Raw genomic sequence first — 15,359 nt, forward strand, 5'->3', positions numbered from 1 at the left:
CTTCTTTTATCTATCGATTACTCGTTTTTGGTGACTGTGCCATATTGGACAGTGTAACATTGGAGAATAAGGTTTGTATTTACTAGTATTAATGTAGGCATGAAAAATATTTTAACTATCCTCACTTCGAGTTTTCGTCAAAAACCTAATTTTTTTTCCTAGTATGAAAAGTATTCTTAACTTGTTTTTGATATCTGTGCAATTTTAATAAATCAACAATTTCAATAACAATTGTTATAATATTTAAATTCAAGTAAACAAAATATTGAAGCTGATATATATATAGTATGTTCTTTTTGTAAAATGTTTGCTGAGGCATCTTGCTGAAATCTCCTTTGAATGCCGTCCATCGTAAATTTTAACATACAAGTAACTGTAATTATAAATTTATACTGAATTCAGATATTTTTAGAAAAATGTTGAAATTGGTTTCAGCTTTAGATATTGCCAACTTAATTTTTCCAAGTAGTTACCAGCCAAGCTACTATTTGTAGTCATGAATTATTTTCCGTCTAAACATGTTTATTACATCTTACATTATGCCATCTTGAATTTTGCAGAGCAGTGTTCAGGGACGAGAGTAGAGCCCAGTTATTGGTGGAAGGTATCAAAATGTATCACTTGAATCTTGACGGCCCCGATGAGTACATTGACCTGGAGGATTCAAAGGTACAGTATTTAGTTAGAATTTGTTTGTGAAGGCAGTACACACACACACACATATATATACGTATACATACATACATTTTATATATATATATATATATATATATATTATATATATATATATATATATATATAATTTATATATATATATACATATATATATATATATATATATATATTATATATATATATATATACAGTGAGCCCTCGCTACTTCGCGGTTCGACCATCACGGATTCACCACTTCGCGGATTTTTTTCATAACCCATGTATATACAGTAGGGTCCCGAATTATACGTGTTCGAATTATACGATTCCCCTTTTATGCGATCGCTATTTTCCAAAAATATATTTTCTGTATCTGCTAAGCTGTTCAAAGTCTGCTAGTCAAGGACTACAAAACGTATCAAATATATTGTCTTTTTAAGTCTATTGGTAGCCCTAAATATGGTGATTTATAATAAATGTTACAAAACAATATTAACATTACATCTTATTAACATAATTTCATAATAAAAAGCCTATTTAAGGATAAAATTCCACATCAACAATGAAATCAACTGTTAACTGTGCGATTCCAGCTGACAAAATGTAAACAGAATTGTGGTTATGTTCTCGGCAATCTTTATCTTTCTCCAACCTTTCGATAATTTTAATGGTAATGTTAATGATGGTATATTAAAGCATTATTTTTGTTTAGTGCAGTATTTATAAAAGCTTTATTTTTCCCTTCAGGCGTTCAAGGTTTTCACGAGTTGACTGGTTTGTTTATCGGCAGTGAATAGCCTAAACTTCGGTAACGAGTCGGCAATATTTTGTCATATTTTAAACAGTATACATTTGATTTGCAAAGATTGGTTTTGTAGAGTACATGGTATAATTATAAAAATTCTCTCTCTCTCTCTCTCTCTCTCTCTCTCTCTCTCTCTCTCTCTGTAAGAAATAAAGCCTTAGTTCACATATGGCAACCTGAGTTTAAGAATGAAATTAACATGACTATTGTTAGTTCTGGCGATCAATTCCTCACGAAACAAAAACACGGCATTCAATTACAACAGCTGATTCTCTCTCTCTCTCTCTCTCTCTCTCTCTCTCTCTCTCTCGTGTTATACAATACTTACAATTAGAAGAAGAAACCAAAATTACTTTTCTTAAAGTGTCAATCAAATACATAACGAAAAAGTTATACCGTGTATACATCCATTTCAGTCGTAGCTTAAAATACGGCATCCCATTTCTTCAGCAAACCACTATTTTTTGGGAAACATCATTTTATTCTAGAAAATTGCTACTCGTTAAATAGTTAATTGCACATTAAGAAAGCGGTGTACTTTAGTTTTTAAATTTCGGATGTGTTTTAAAAATCGAGTATTGTTGACTTCTTTTTGTTTTACTTTTGGCTAAGATCAGATCAGCTGACGTCTAGCTGCCGGTCTCAAGAATAGGCGCATACGAATACAGTAACAAAGTATTGTTTATACCATTTCTCAACTTATTCAAAACATCTATACAGTTGATATTACATAAGCACCAATGTGTTATAACCTATCATATTTTTTTGTTTAGTACATTTAAAACTCACACACACACACACGCGCTCTCTCTCTCTCTCTCTCTCTCTCTCTCTCTCTCTCTCTCTAACAAATGAAATCTTTGTTGGTTCACAAAGTTTTTTATATTGAAAATCAATCATGATTAAATTTTCCTTACTTTCTCTAATCTTGCACCATCTCTGTCACATCGAACGTTATAGCGGCAACTTAATTGTTCGATAACTTTAATAATCGGCCTAGTACTTACTTCTTCTCTTACTTTTTTATAGATGGTTTCATAATTAAAGTGGGTACAAGTTGACTTATAACTAAAGTTAGGAAAAGTATTTTGGATATGGAATGGACAATCATCTTTAGTAACAGTTTAGAATTATCGTAAATTATTATTCTGTCATTAGCGGCAGTTTGTTATTGTTGATTAAACGCAAAAAGAAAAAATAGTTTTCCTGCTTTGCCACGTATGTAAGAATTTATATTAATATGTTAAATAATAATTGTAATAACATTTTTCAATATTAATCTTACCCGATGATCATGTAGCTGTCAACTCTGTTGCCCGACAGAAATCTACGGTCGGGATACGCCAGCGATCGCTATACAGGTGGGGGTGTACACAACAGCGCCATCTGTGAGTAGGTACTCAAGTACTTCTTGTCAACAAGAACTCAATTTTTCCTCTGTCGTGCCACCGGCAAGACCTACTAATACGCCGTCCCTAACTGGATTTGTTTTCACAACTTTTTGGTGAAGTACACTATTCCAGTTTTGAGCTTTCGCTATGCAGGGGTTTTATCTTCATTTCAAAACTTGAACTCGTTTTGGATAGATTTAATTATGGTGACGAAGAGAGTATGGACTCTCTTTCACTTTTAAATGGCCGACCCTTCCCTTAGACGGAAGTGTTGGTGTCGAAGAGAGTATAGACTCTTTTTCTCTTTTTATGACCGACCCTTCCCTTAGACGGAAGTGTGTTTAGGTTTTTGGTAATTTTGCTTAACAAAGTTATAGATTTAGTTTATATCTCTCCGCCATTTATAGGCCTCTTCGATTAACTTTCCATTTATTATAAACTTATAAAACTTAATTTTTATGTTTGTTTATATGCGACCTTTCCTAATAGTAGGCGGTCATTACTTGGAACCGAAGTTAATTAACATTGAGCCCGTCATATCGTATTTCCTGTTAAGAATTTATGCTATTTTAATTTTAATGTTTTTGAAAGAATTTCTTTGATAGTCTCGTACTGTTTTCAAAGATGAACTAACGTTTAGTTTAGTCTCCGCAGTTGTTGACGTTCAGAACGTTCAACATGCGTTACGATAGAGAGAGAGTATTTCACGGTTTCACGTTGCAGTAAGAGTAAACCGATTCTAGCGTTTCGTTCATTCTTTCTTAGCTTAATGGTTTTAATTCTAATAAAGGAACTTTTTATTTGGGAAACCTTTCAGTTTTTTTTTTTTTTTCCTTTAACAAATAATATGTTTTAACGATATATAATTGGGCTCATCTCTCAGGTTCTAAGTCAAGAGAGAGAGAGAGAGAGATAGAGACGGAGGGAGAGAGAGGAGGATAAACGTTTCGTTCAAGCGGGTAACGTTGTTCTCGTTTTTTACTCTTCTCCCTAGTCGCTATAGGGGAAGAAGGTAAAACGTTTCTAGAGTTTTATTCTTGTTCCCAGGCTTTATGCGGTGAGAGATTTTAAACGTAGTTTATTTGATCTAGTGTTTAGTCTCTTTTCCAGCCACTGAATTCTTTATCTTTCATTATGTTTTTCTGTTACATTGTAAAACTGTTTTCGCAATTACTACCTTTTAATGAAGGATAGGATTGCGTGTTTCAAGTACAAATCACTTAAAGTTTCGAGTTCAGTGAAATAAGTGCAAACAGAAAATCAAAAGTGATAAAGTGATATGCGCAAAGTGTTACAGTGTTGCGTTCGAGGGTTCGTTTGTTCGTGCCAGTTGTTCACCTTGTCCGATACCTCTTACAAGCTCCCAAGCCCAGGGGAGAAGTAATGTCGAAGGACTTATGGGTTCCACAGGTCTTGATCGACGAACAGACGTTTCCCTCCGTGGTTTCGGGTGTATCTACACACGTTGCCGACGTGATCACCCCACCCACACAAAGACGAGAGAGCCCATTTATTCCTCGTCTGCGGAAGAGGTTTCTCGCAGAAACCATGGACCAAATCTTGCAGCTTTTAAGTGCAAGTCGGTCCCTTCCGCGCAAGTCCAACGGCCTAGGTGTAGCCACTGGGTCAGTTCGGACTCGCTCCAGTCATCCGACGACTGCACACCTCCCAAGAGAGGCAAGGTGGTACCGCAACAGGCAGTAACTCCGTCTGTTGCCGCACCAGCTGTTTTAGACCCTCAGTCACAACGGACAGTAGCTCCGTTTGTTGTTGTCTTTCATAGACCCTAGTGGTCCATGCTGCAGACTATACAGTCTCAGCTTGCTCCTTCATGCAGGAGTATCGTGCTGGAAGGTTGACAATGCACCTGTTAACCTACAACCCGCCGAGGTTGTGCGCTCAGCAGATACTGCGGCTGCCTGCTCCCACACTCCACCTGTGAGAGCTCCACCTCCGATGCGCAGTCCACCCTGCCAGACGCATGTTCTTGCTGCACCATCCGTTGACATGCGTGAGCTACCGCATCAGCAGTGGGAAGGTGCTGTAGAGCTGCCGGGTTCCAGCTCTATGCGGCATTCTCCGCAACCCATGCGGCATGCTCCGCATACCATTCAGCATGCTCCGCATACCATGCAGCATGCTCCGCAACCCACCGCAGCCCCTCCCACGCACCAGCACTCTGCTTTTGTTGTTGCCAGCTCCCACACTCCGACTGCGGAGAAGGTTGACGATGCACCCGTGGGCCTACACCTCCCACGGTTGTGCGCCCGGCATGGCTTCCTGCTCTCACACTCTTGTTGTGAGAGCTCCTCCACCCATGCACAGTCAACCCTGCCAGATGTATGATGACTCCCACACACAGAGCACTCTGTTGCCGTGCGTGAGCTACCACAAGCTGCCGTGTTTTGACACGGTGTGTCAGCCTCCGCAACACACTGTGGTTACCGCCACTCGCCCGCAGCTAACTAGTCAGTCAGGAGTTGAGGCTTCCCCACACAACTTTGGTTGTTGCCAACTCACAGACTGTCAAACAGTTACATGACGTTGCCTTCTGGTCTGCTACTTATACACCAGTGCTGTATGTCCTCACGCTCCTGTTGTGGTTGACAGTTCAGTTTTTGACAGTTCACAGACTGTCAAGCAGTTTCATAACGTTGCCTTCTGGTCTGCTGCTTTTGCACCAGTGAAACCCTCACTGAGAGAACCTAGCTTTTCTCGGATATGGTTCCTGTAGATGAGAAAGTGCTGTTCTCCCTCCTTCTGATATTCCCTTGAGGACTCTGTCATTTGGAGAGGAGCCTTAAGCTGCTTAGCCTCCTATGGACTTTAATTTAAGCATAACATGCTTCCAGGGAGGGTAAATGGTTCCGCTTCAGTCGCTAACCCCGTCTGTTGCCACACCTGCTCCCATAGACCTTGGGCTTTGTTGCAAGACATGCAGTCCAAGCTTAGTCCTTGATAGAGGATTTTTATACGGAGAAGAACCTTCTTGCCAACGACCTTCCTACCGGTTGGTTGTACGCCCTGTTGACGCTGAGGTATCCTACTCACGTCCGCCAGTTGAGATGGTTCCTCCATCGGTGCGACCCAGTGTGGGTTGCCAGTCGCACGTTGACGTTAAGCTACTCTCGGAGGTGGTTGTGGACGTTCAGTGTGTCACTGGGAAGACGTTCAACAACCAGCAGAGGTGACTTGTTGTGACGCAGTGCGGCAACCTCAGCAACCCGATAAGGGGTTGTCTGTACTACCCAGACAGTCTAGACAGTTTCGGGTTGTCGCTGTACTTCCTCGCATCCCCATGGTTGACAGTTCACAGACTGTGCAGCAGTACCATGATCTTGTGTCCGGCTCCGTCACACATCCACCAGTGCGACCGGATTCAGCGAGTCAGACGTTGCCCACTCCGTTGCCGTTTCCTCATCAGTTTCGGATGAGGAACCCTCTGATGAGGACATGGCTAAACAAGAAGATCAATCCCCAGCCCTGCTATCCATCCAGAAGATGCTGAAGAAGGAATACGGCCCTGTCAGGCTGTGGATGATTCTGGTTAGGACACTGTCATCCGTGGTTCAATTGGTGTCACTTGGAAGACTACACCTCCGTCCTCTTCGGTTTCATCTAGCTCTTCACTGGAAAAGGACAAGACGCTAGAAGCGGTCTCGATCCCGGTTTCCGGAAGATAAGTCTGGTCTAACCTGAGGAAAGGACTTTATCAACCTTTTATAGGGTCTTCCCCTGACTGTTCAGACTCCCAACCACGTTCTCTTCTCAGACGCATCGGACGTAGGCTGGGGTGCGACCTTAGGCGGTATGGAATGCTCGGGATTATGGAACTCGAGTCAAAGGACAATGCATTTTAACTGCAAGAAGCTTCTGGCAGTACGTCTGACCTGGAAAAGCTTCAGGTGTCTCCTTCAAGACAAAGTAATGGAGGTCAACACGGACAACTCCCTGCTTTGATGTTCATCTCCTAGCAAGGAGGGACCTACTCTCTGACATGGTGCGAGTTCGCTAGTGACCTCCTCTCCTGTTCAACAGGTCTAGACTTTTCACTAGTAACAAATTTCTTCCAAGGCAACTTGAATGTCTTAGCAGTTTGTCTCAGTAGGAAGGGACAATAATTCCAACATATTGGACCCTCCACAGAGATGTATGCAAGAGACTTTGGGTCACCTGGGGCCAGCCAACCATAGATCTCTTCGCAACCTCGATGTCCAAGAGGCTCTCAATACTTTGCTCGCCTATCCCGGACCCAGCAGTGGTTCTTTTAGATGCCTTTCTACTAGATTAGTCTCATCTAGATCTATATGCATTCCCTCCGTTCTAGATTGTCAACAAGGTACTGCAGAAGTTCGCCTCTCACGATGGGACAAAGTTGACACTAGTTGCTTCCCTCTGGCCCACGAGAGAATAACTTACCGAGGTACTTCAATGGCTAGTAGACGTTCCCAGAACTCTTCCCCTAAGGGTGGACCTGCTACGTCTGCCACGCGTAAGAAGGTACTCCAAGGCCTCCACGCTCTTCGTCTCACTGCCTTCAGAGTATCGAAAGACTCTCGAGAACTAGAGGTTTTTTCGAAGGAGGCAACCAGAGCGATTGTTAGAGCAAGGAGAACATCCACCCTTAAAGTCTACCAATCGAAGTGGGAAATCTTCCTAAACTGGTGCAAGTCAGTATCCGTATCCTCGACCAGTACCTCTGTAACTCAAATAGCTGACTTCCTCTTATATCTGAGGAAAGAGCGATCTCTTTCAGCTCCCACTTTCAAGGGTTACAGAAGCATGTTGGCATCAGTCTTCCGTCACAGAGGCTTAGATCTTTCCAACAATAAAGATCTACAGGACCTCCTTAAGTCTTTTGAGACCACGAAGGAGCGTCGTTTGGTTACACCTGGTTGGAATTTAGACGTTCTAAGATTCCTTATGTTAGACAGGTTCGAACCACTTCAATCAGCCTCCCTGAAAGATCTCACCTTTAAGACTCTTTTCCTGATATGCTTAACCACAGCTAAAAGAGTCAGTGAGATTCATGCCTTCAGCAAGAACATCGGATTTTCATCCGAAACGGCTACATGTTCTACATCTTGGTTTTCTAGCCAAACACGAGCTGCCTTCTCGACCTTGACCAATATCGTTCGTTATTCCAAACTTATCGTATGGTTGGAAATGAACTAGAAAGAGTATTATGTCCTGTAAGAGCTCTTAAGTTCTATTTTAAAAACCTTTACGAGGCCCGTCTGAAGCTTTATGGTGTTCAGTTAAGAATTCATCTTTGCCTATGTCAGAGAATTCTTTATCCTATTATTTTCAGACTGTTAATACGAGAAGCTCATTCCCTGCTGAATGAGGAAGACCAAGCTTGGCTGAAGGTAAGGACACACGAAGTTAGAGCTATCACAACTTCCGTGACCTTTTAATAAAATAGATCTCTGCAAAATATTTTCGACGCAACCTTTTGGAAAAGCTAATCAGTGTTCGCGTCTTTTATCTTAAGAATGTCCAGTCTCTTTACGAGAACTGCTACACTCTGGGACCATTCGTAGCAACGAGTGCAGTAGTGTTGGGGGCTCCACCACTACAATTCCCTAATTCCAGAACCTTTTTAATCTTTCTCTTGAAATATTTCTGGGTTGTCCGGAAGGCTAAGAAGCCTTCCGCATCCTGGTTGATTTGGCGGGTGGTCAAATTCTTTCTTGAGAAGCGCCTAGATTAGAGGTTGTGATGAGGTCCTTTAGTATGGGTTGCAGCCCTTCATACTTCAGCACCTAGGAGTCGCTCAGCATCCTAAGAGGATCGCTAGGCTCAGTAAGGAAGACGTACTTAAAAAGGCAGAGTAATGGTTCAAGTCGACTTCCTTACCAGGTACTTATTTATTTTATGTTTGTTATTTTGAATAACGTCTAAAATAAGATACGGGATACTTAGCTTCTTTGTTAACATGTATGCTGGTCTCCACCCACCACCCTGGGTGTGAATCAGCTACATGATCATCGGGTAAGATTAATATTAAAAAATGTTATTTTCATTAGTAAAATAAATTTTTGAATATACTTACCCGATGATCATGAATTTAAGGACCCGCCCTTCCTCCCCATAGAGAACCAGTGGACCGAGGAGAAAATTGAGTTCTTGTTGACAAGAAGTACTTGAGTACCTACTCACAGATGGCGCTGTTGTGTACACCCCACCTGTATAGCGATCGCTGGCGTATCCCGACCGTAGATTTCTGTCGGGCAACAGAGTTGACAGCTACATGATCATCGGGTAAGTACAGTGAACCCTCGCTACTTCGCGGTTCGACAATCGCGGATTCACCACTTCGCGGGGTTTTCCCATAACCCATATATATATACATATCGCGGATTTTCCGGAAAATTCGAAAATACCGCGAAATCTGAAGATAACCAAATACGATATTATGTTACCTGTAATTCCATTAATACTGTAATTAGTAATATCTGCTCTTACTGATTGTTCATTGCATTACATATGATATATAATTCAGCACAGAAAGAAATAAAACACGAAAAGAGAATGTGATCATACGATAATTCAGTACGTAGTAAAATTAAATCGAACATGAAACGCAAATCAGATGCAGTCATACCATATTAGAATGGTGTGTACTGTAATGGATGTGCTTCTTTTCCATGAATCTTTTGTATGTATACGTACGTAGTACAGTACTGCATCCAATAATATTCTTTGTTGCAAAAATCACATTTCGAATACTGTAAGCGTACGAGAGAGAGAGAGAGAGAGAGAGAGAGAGAGAGAGAGAGGCGTAAAATAGCGTACGTAAATTTTTATTATTATTGTTATTATTATTATTATTGTTGTTGTTGTTAATAAAATTATTATTGTTATTATTATTAATCATTATTATTATTATTATTACTGTACAGTATTATTATCATTATTTATTATTATTACGGTACTGTATTGTACTTAATCTACGTACGTTCAGTATGCGCGGGGGCATCTTCTATGAGTAACCAACGCGCCATAGTACTAAGACGGGTTGTGATTGGTTCAAGCGCTGATAGATGACGAATCAAAACTCAAGTTTTGTTATCTAGCCTGTGATTGGTGTTTTGCCCGCATCTTCTACCCGCAGCATCAAAGTTCTCGCGGGGCTGCATCGTTCACTTTCTCTTTCCGCGTATTGCTGAGTAGACGTTCTTAAGTTTGTGAAGTTTAATCTGTGCTGTGTGCGACTGTTTTAAGTTGAACTTTTTGTTGAACTTTCTGTTACAATGCCTCCCAAGCGTTCTGCTTCTAGTAAGGCTGGTAGTGAGCCTAAACGCCACCGAAGAATGATGACGATAGCTGAGAAGGTTACGCTTCTCGACATGTTAAAAGATGGTAGAAGTTACGCGGCCGCCGGCCGCCATTTTGGCATCAACAAATCCACCGTTTGCTACATCAAGAAGGACGAGGCGAACATTAGAAAGACTGCTGCAATCACCTTTAGCAGATCAGCGAAGCGAGTCGTTACAACGCGTAATAAAACGATCGTACGCATGGAAGGTGCTTTAGCTGTGTGGATTGCCGACTGCCGGAAGAAGAACATAGCGTTGGATACGAACACCATCCAAACAAAGGCTTTGAGCTTATATGAGAATTTTGCTGCAAAGGAACCTAAAGAGGACGACGGCAACCATGCTGAAGATGATGATGATGCAGATGATCCTCAACCAGGGACATCCACTGATTCCCAGCCTCAGAAACGTTTTTCCGCAAGCAAAGGATGGTTCGCGAAGTTTCAGAAACGCTTCGCCCTGAAAAGCGTTTCCCTGCATGGGGAGTCTGCTTCCGCTGACACTGCCGCTGCTGAAACTTACGTGAACCAGACTTTCAAGAACATTATCGCTGAAGGTGGATACAAGCCGGAACAAGTCTTTAATATGGATGAAACCGGCTTGTTTTGGAAGAGAATGCCGTCGCGAACTTTCCTGTTCAAAGAGGAAGCCAAAGCCTCTGGCTTTAAGGCATTCAAGGATCGCGTTACCCTCGTGATGTGTGGCAATGCTGCTGGATTTTTGTTAAAGCCGGGGCTTATTTATAAGTCGAAAAATCCTCGCGCTTTGAAAAATAAAAATAAGAATCTCCTTCCCGTGTACTGGATGCATAATCAAAAAGCATGGATTACGAAGATGCTGACCTCCAACTGGTTCCACCAGTGTTTCATCCCGCAAGTCCATGAATATCTCTTAGAGAAGGGCTTGCCATTCAAGATCCTTCTCCTTATGGATAACGCTGGTGGACACGCAACTGACCTGTCGCGTGAGGGCGTTCAGGTTGAGTTCCTGCCACCCAACACCACGTCATTAATTCAACCAATGGACCAGGGGGTTATCAGGGCGTTCAAGGCCCTCTACACGAAGAATACCTTGGCGGACCTCGTTGCGTGTGTGGATGCTGCCCAAGATGAGGATGAAGACTTCAACTTGAAGGCGTACTGGCGGCAGTACACCATAGCCACGTGCCTGCAGAATATTCAAAAGGCACTTCAAGAGATGAAACCTGCAACCGTAAATGCGAGCTGGAAGAAGCTGTGGCCCGATATTGTTTACGACGACAAGGGATTTACTCCGTCGGAAATCCAACACTCTGCAATACGGAAATCTGTGCAGTTGGCTGCCATAATTGGGGGTGACGGGTTTGGCGACATGACGACTGAAGACGTCGACGAGTTGTTGGACTGCCATTCCCAGCCCCTAACTGACGCAGACCTCGAAGACCTGACGAAATCGGCAAGTGAGGAAGAGAGTGAGGGTACCCAGGAAGAGACCCAAGAAAATGTCGAAGAAACGGGCTTAACATTAGAACGGCTTGCCAAGTTCTGCAACCATATGAAGGAGGCGAAAGAAATGTTACAAGAGTGGGACGAGGATATGGTTCGCTCGATGCAATTCTGCAACAAGGTTGATGACATCACGACTCCCTACAGGATGCTCTTGGATCGAAAAAAGAAGCAGCGGCAACAACTTCCGATCACAATGTTTTTTCAGCCTCGCAAAAAAGAGCCAGTTCCTCCTGCTAGTACGCCTTCGGAAGAAATTGAAGAAGTTGAAGAGGTGTCCCAGGAAAAGACACCTCCGTCTGAAGAGACGTAAAATACTATCATTGACTGCACAGTAGAACACATCATCAGCTTCATCATCATCATTTCTACTGTGCAGCAAATTCATCGCCATCGTCATTCAAGTTTTTCTTGAACTTCTTTCGTGGTGAGTACAGTAACAATCTTTATTTTTCACTTTAACCTGTTTTATAGTTTAGTAATGTACGTACTGTATGCATTAAGTTAAAGGGAAGGTTTTAAAAGTCTACATGTTGTAACCTATCATATTTTTTTTGTTTAAAATTTACATTTACGTACGTAAAACAATCTCTCTCTCTCTCTCTCTCTCTCTCTCTCTCTCTCTCTCTCTCTCGTAAATTGTTTTCCTGCTTTGCTACGTACAAGTACTGTATAATTTATATTTGTAAGGTAACATATTTTGTAAATGCTTTTACTGTAAATACTGTATGTACTGTATCATTATTTATCACTATCATCATGCGCGTTAAATGCCTTGTTTGTTCTGAGCGTGGTTGTTTACTGAGCGTACACGCCGTCGTTTCAGGCGGCGTCATAAAGAAAAAGATTTCATTTGGAAGTCCTAAGAAAAATACGTAAACTAAAACATTGGTAATAAAAAAATCAACATACAGTACTGTATAATCAATATACAGTAATCGATGCAAAAACTAACCTATACGTACATATATGTGTACACTAAATGAGTTTGTTTCTTCATTATGATCAGAGATGAACGTAAACAAAACATTGGTTGCCATTTTTTATCGTGCTTTTTAGGTGTTTAGGAAACACATGATATAAAATCGCCTTTAATATTTGTGCCTGTTTTAGTTTAGGGTGCTGTAGTACATGCATTAAGTGTTCTGTACATTAAAGGGTGGTTTGTTAACAGTACTACGTACAAGGGAAGGTTTTAAAAGTCCGAATATACATGTTAAATAAATAGGTAAATATGCTGTCACTACTTCGCGGATTTTCACCTATCGCGCCCGCGTCTGGAACCTATCTACCGCGATAAACGAGGGTTCACTGTATATTCAAAAATTTATTTTACTAATGAAAATAACATATTTACTAAAAGCTTTTAATATCATTATATATCTCTTTGATCATGCATGTTTAATGCCTACGTTTGTTTATTATGATCGAAGATGGAGCGTACAGTAAACGAATGGAAGGTTTCCGTTTCAGGCGGCGTCATAAAGAAAAACATAACATTATATGAATGGCATTCATTTCATTTATTTGGAAGTTCTAAGAAAAATTAAGTAGAACATTGGTAATAGCAAAATCAACATATAATCAATAGTTGGTAAGATTGCTGTCGATGCAAAAACTAACTAATACACAGATGTGTAAATGCGTCTGTTTCTTCGTTATGATCAGAGATAAACGTAAACAAAACATTGGTTGTCGTTTTTATTGTGTTTAGGAAACGGATGATGTAAAATCGCCTTTATTTTGATAATTCTGGATTTTCAATGATACAACAAAAGCTAGTCTATAGAGTGATGGTTTTGCTATTCACCAGTTGTCTTAAACAATAGATATGACAAACATTAAAATTTGTCTGTATTTTGGGTCGCATTATAACGGAAAATGTATGGTGTTTACACCCATCCTGGTTTTGATTTTAACCTTTTTTCAAGTTATTATAAATTTAAAGCATATTAAATATTTGATTTATTTACAAGAACAATTTGACATTATAAAAAAGATGCAGTATAGTACATAGAAAGTATTGGAAATGGGTAGTAAACACGTTTGAATAGGCAAGTTGCTGGTTGCCATGGCCCCAATAGAATTATTTCTGTTAGGTGTGTTTCAAAATATGCGATTTTCCATTTACACGAGGTCATTAATCGACCAAATTCTCGCATAATTCGGGACCCTACTGTACATATATCCCGGATTTTCCGGAAATTTCGAAAATACCGCGATGTGACCGATGGTGCGAGATTGGAGAAAGTAAGGAAAATTGAATCATGATTGATTTTCAATATAAATGAAATTTTGAGGAGCAACAAAGATATCATTTGCTAGAGAGATAGAGAGAGGTAAGGAATGGGAGGTAGTGAAAAGTAGCCCACAGAGAGAGAGAGAGAGAGAGGTAGAGAGAGAGAGAGAGAGAGAGAGGTAGAGAGAGAGAGGTAGAGAGAGAGGTAGAGGTAGAGAGAGAGAGAGAGAGAGAGAGAGAGGTTTAAATGTAATAAACAAAAAAAGTTGATAGGTTATAACACATTGGTGCTTATGTAATATCAACTGTATACTGTAGACGGTTTGAATAAGTTAAGAAATTGTATAAACGATACTTTGTTAGTGTATTCGTACACTCTCGAGCGGCAGCTAGATGTCAGCTGATCTAATCACAGCCAAAAGTAAAACAAAAAGAAGTCAACAATACTCGATTTTTAAAACACCCGAAATTTAAAAACAAAAGTACACGCTTTCTTAATGTGCATTTAACTATTTAAAGAGTAGCAATTTTCTAGAATAAGATGATGTTTCCCAAAAAATAGTGGTTTGCTGATGAAATTGGATGCCGTATTTCTAGCCATGATTGAAATGGATGTAGACTCTGCATAATTTTTTCGTTTCGTATTTAATTGACATTAAGAAAACTAATTTTAGTTTCTTCATCTAAATGTAAGTATTGTATAACACGAAGAGAGAGAGAGAGAGAGAGAGAGAGAGAGAGAGAGAGAGAGAGAATGAATCAGCTGTTGTAATCAAATGGCGTGTTTTTGTTTCGTGAGAATTTCATCGCCACGACTATAACAACAACATACTGTACTGAACTTTACAGTATTATACAGACTACTGTAATATGATAAAGTAAAATATTTGTAATCTATTTTATATGAAATGGGTTTTTTTTTTTTGTTTAAAATTTACATTTACGTATGTAAAAACAACTCTCTCTCTCTCTCTCTCTCTCTCTCTCTCTCTCTCTCTCTCTCGTAAATTGTTTTCCTGCTTTGCTACATATGTATGATTTTATATAGATACGGTAAATAATATTTGTAATAACATATTTTATAAAAGCTTTTACTGTAATATCATTATTTATCACTTTCATCATGCGCGTTAAATGCCTTCGTTTGTTTACTGAGCGTACTTTATGACGCCGTCGTTTCAGGCGGCGTCATAAAGAAAAACATTTCATTTGGAAGTCTTAAGAAAAATTAAGTAAAACATTGGTAATAACAAAATCAACATACTGTACTGAATAATCAATATAATCGATGCAAAAACTAACCTATACAGTACACAGATGTGTAAATGCGTTTGTTTCTTCATTATGATCAGAGATAAACGTAAACAAAACATTGGTTGCCATTTTTTATCATGCTTTTTGGCGTGTTTAGGAAACGCATGATATAAAGTCGCCTTTAATATTTGTGCCTGTTTTAGTTTAGGG

At 40.1% G+C, this 15,359-nt stretch overlaps 2 protein-coding genes across 2 annotated transcripts in view; one reads left to right on the forward strand and one right to left on the reverse strand.

Annotated features, from left to right (window-relative positions):
* The window catches only part of LOC137646071 (uncharacterized), a 187,032-nt gene extending 186,989 nt beyond the window's left edge, over nt 1-43 (reverse strand). Inside the window, exon 1 of the mRNA XM_068379240.1 lies at nt 22-43. Within this exon, the coding sequence (XP_068235341.1) occupies nt 22-43 (22 nt within the window). The remainder of the gene's footprint in view (nt 1-21) is intronic.
* Nucleotides 44-527: 484 nt separating this feature from the next.
* The window catches only part of LOC137646419 (constitutive coactivator of peroxisome proliferator-activated receptor gamma-like), a 102,347-nt gene continuing 87,515 nt past the window's right edge, over nt 528-15,359 (forward strand). The window contains exon 1 of the mRNA XM_068379523.1: nt 528-669. Within this exon, the coding sequence (XP_068235624.1) occupies nt 613-669 (57 nt within the window). The 5' untranslated portion in view covers nt 528-612. The remainder of the gene's footprint in view (nt 670-15,359) is intronic.

This window comes from Palaemon carinicauda, chromosome 1 (genome assembly GCF_036898095.1).
Source record: "Palaemon carinicauda isolate YSFRI2023 chromosome 1, ASM3689809v2, whole genome shotgun sequence".
Taxonomy (NCBI): Eukaryota; Metazoa; Arthropoda; class Malacostraca; order Decapoda; family Palaemonidae; genus Palaemon; species Palaemon carinicauda.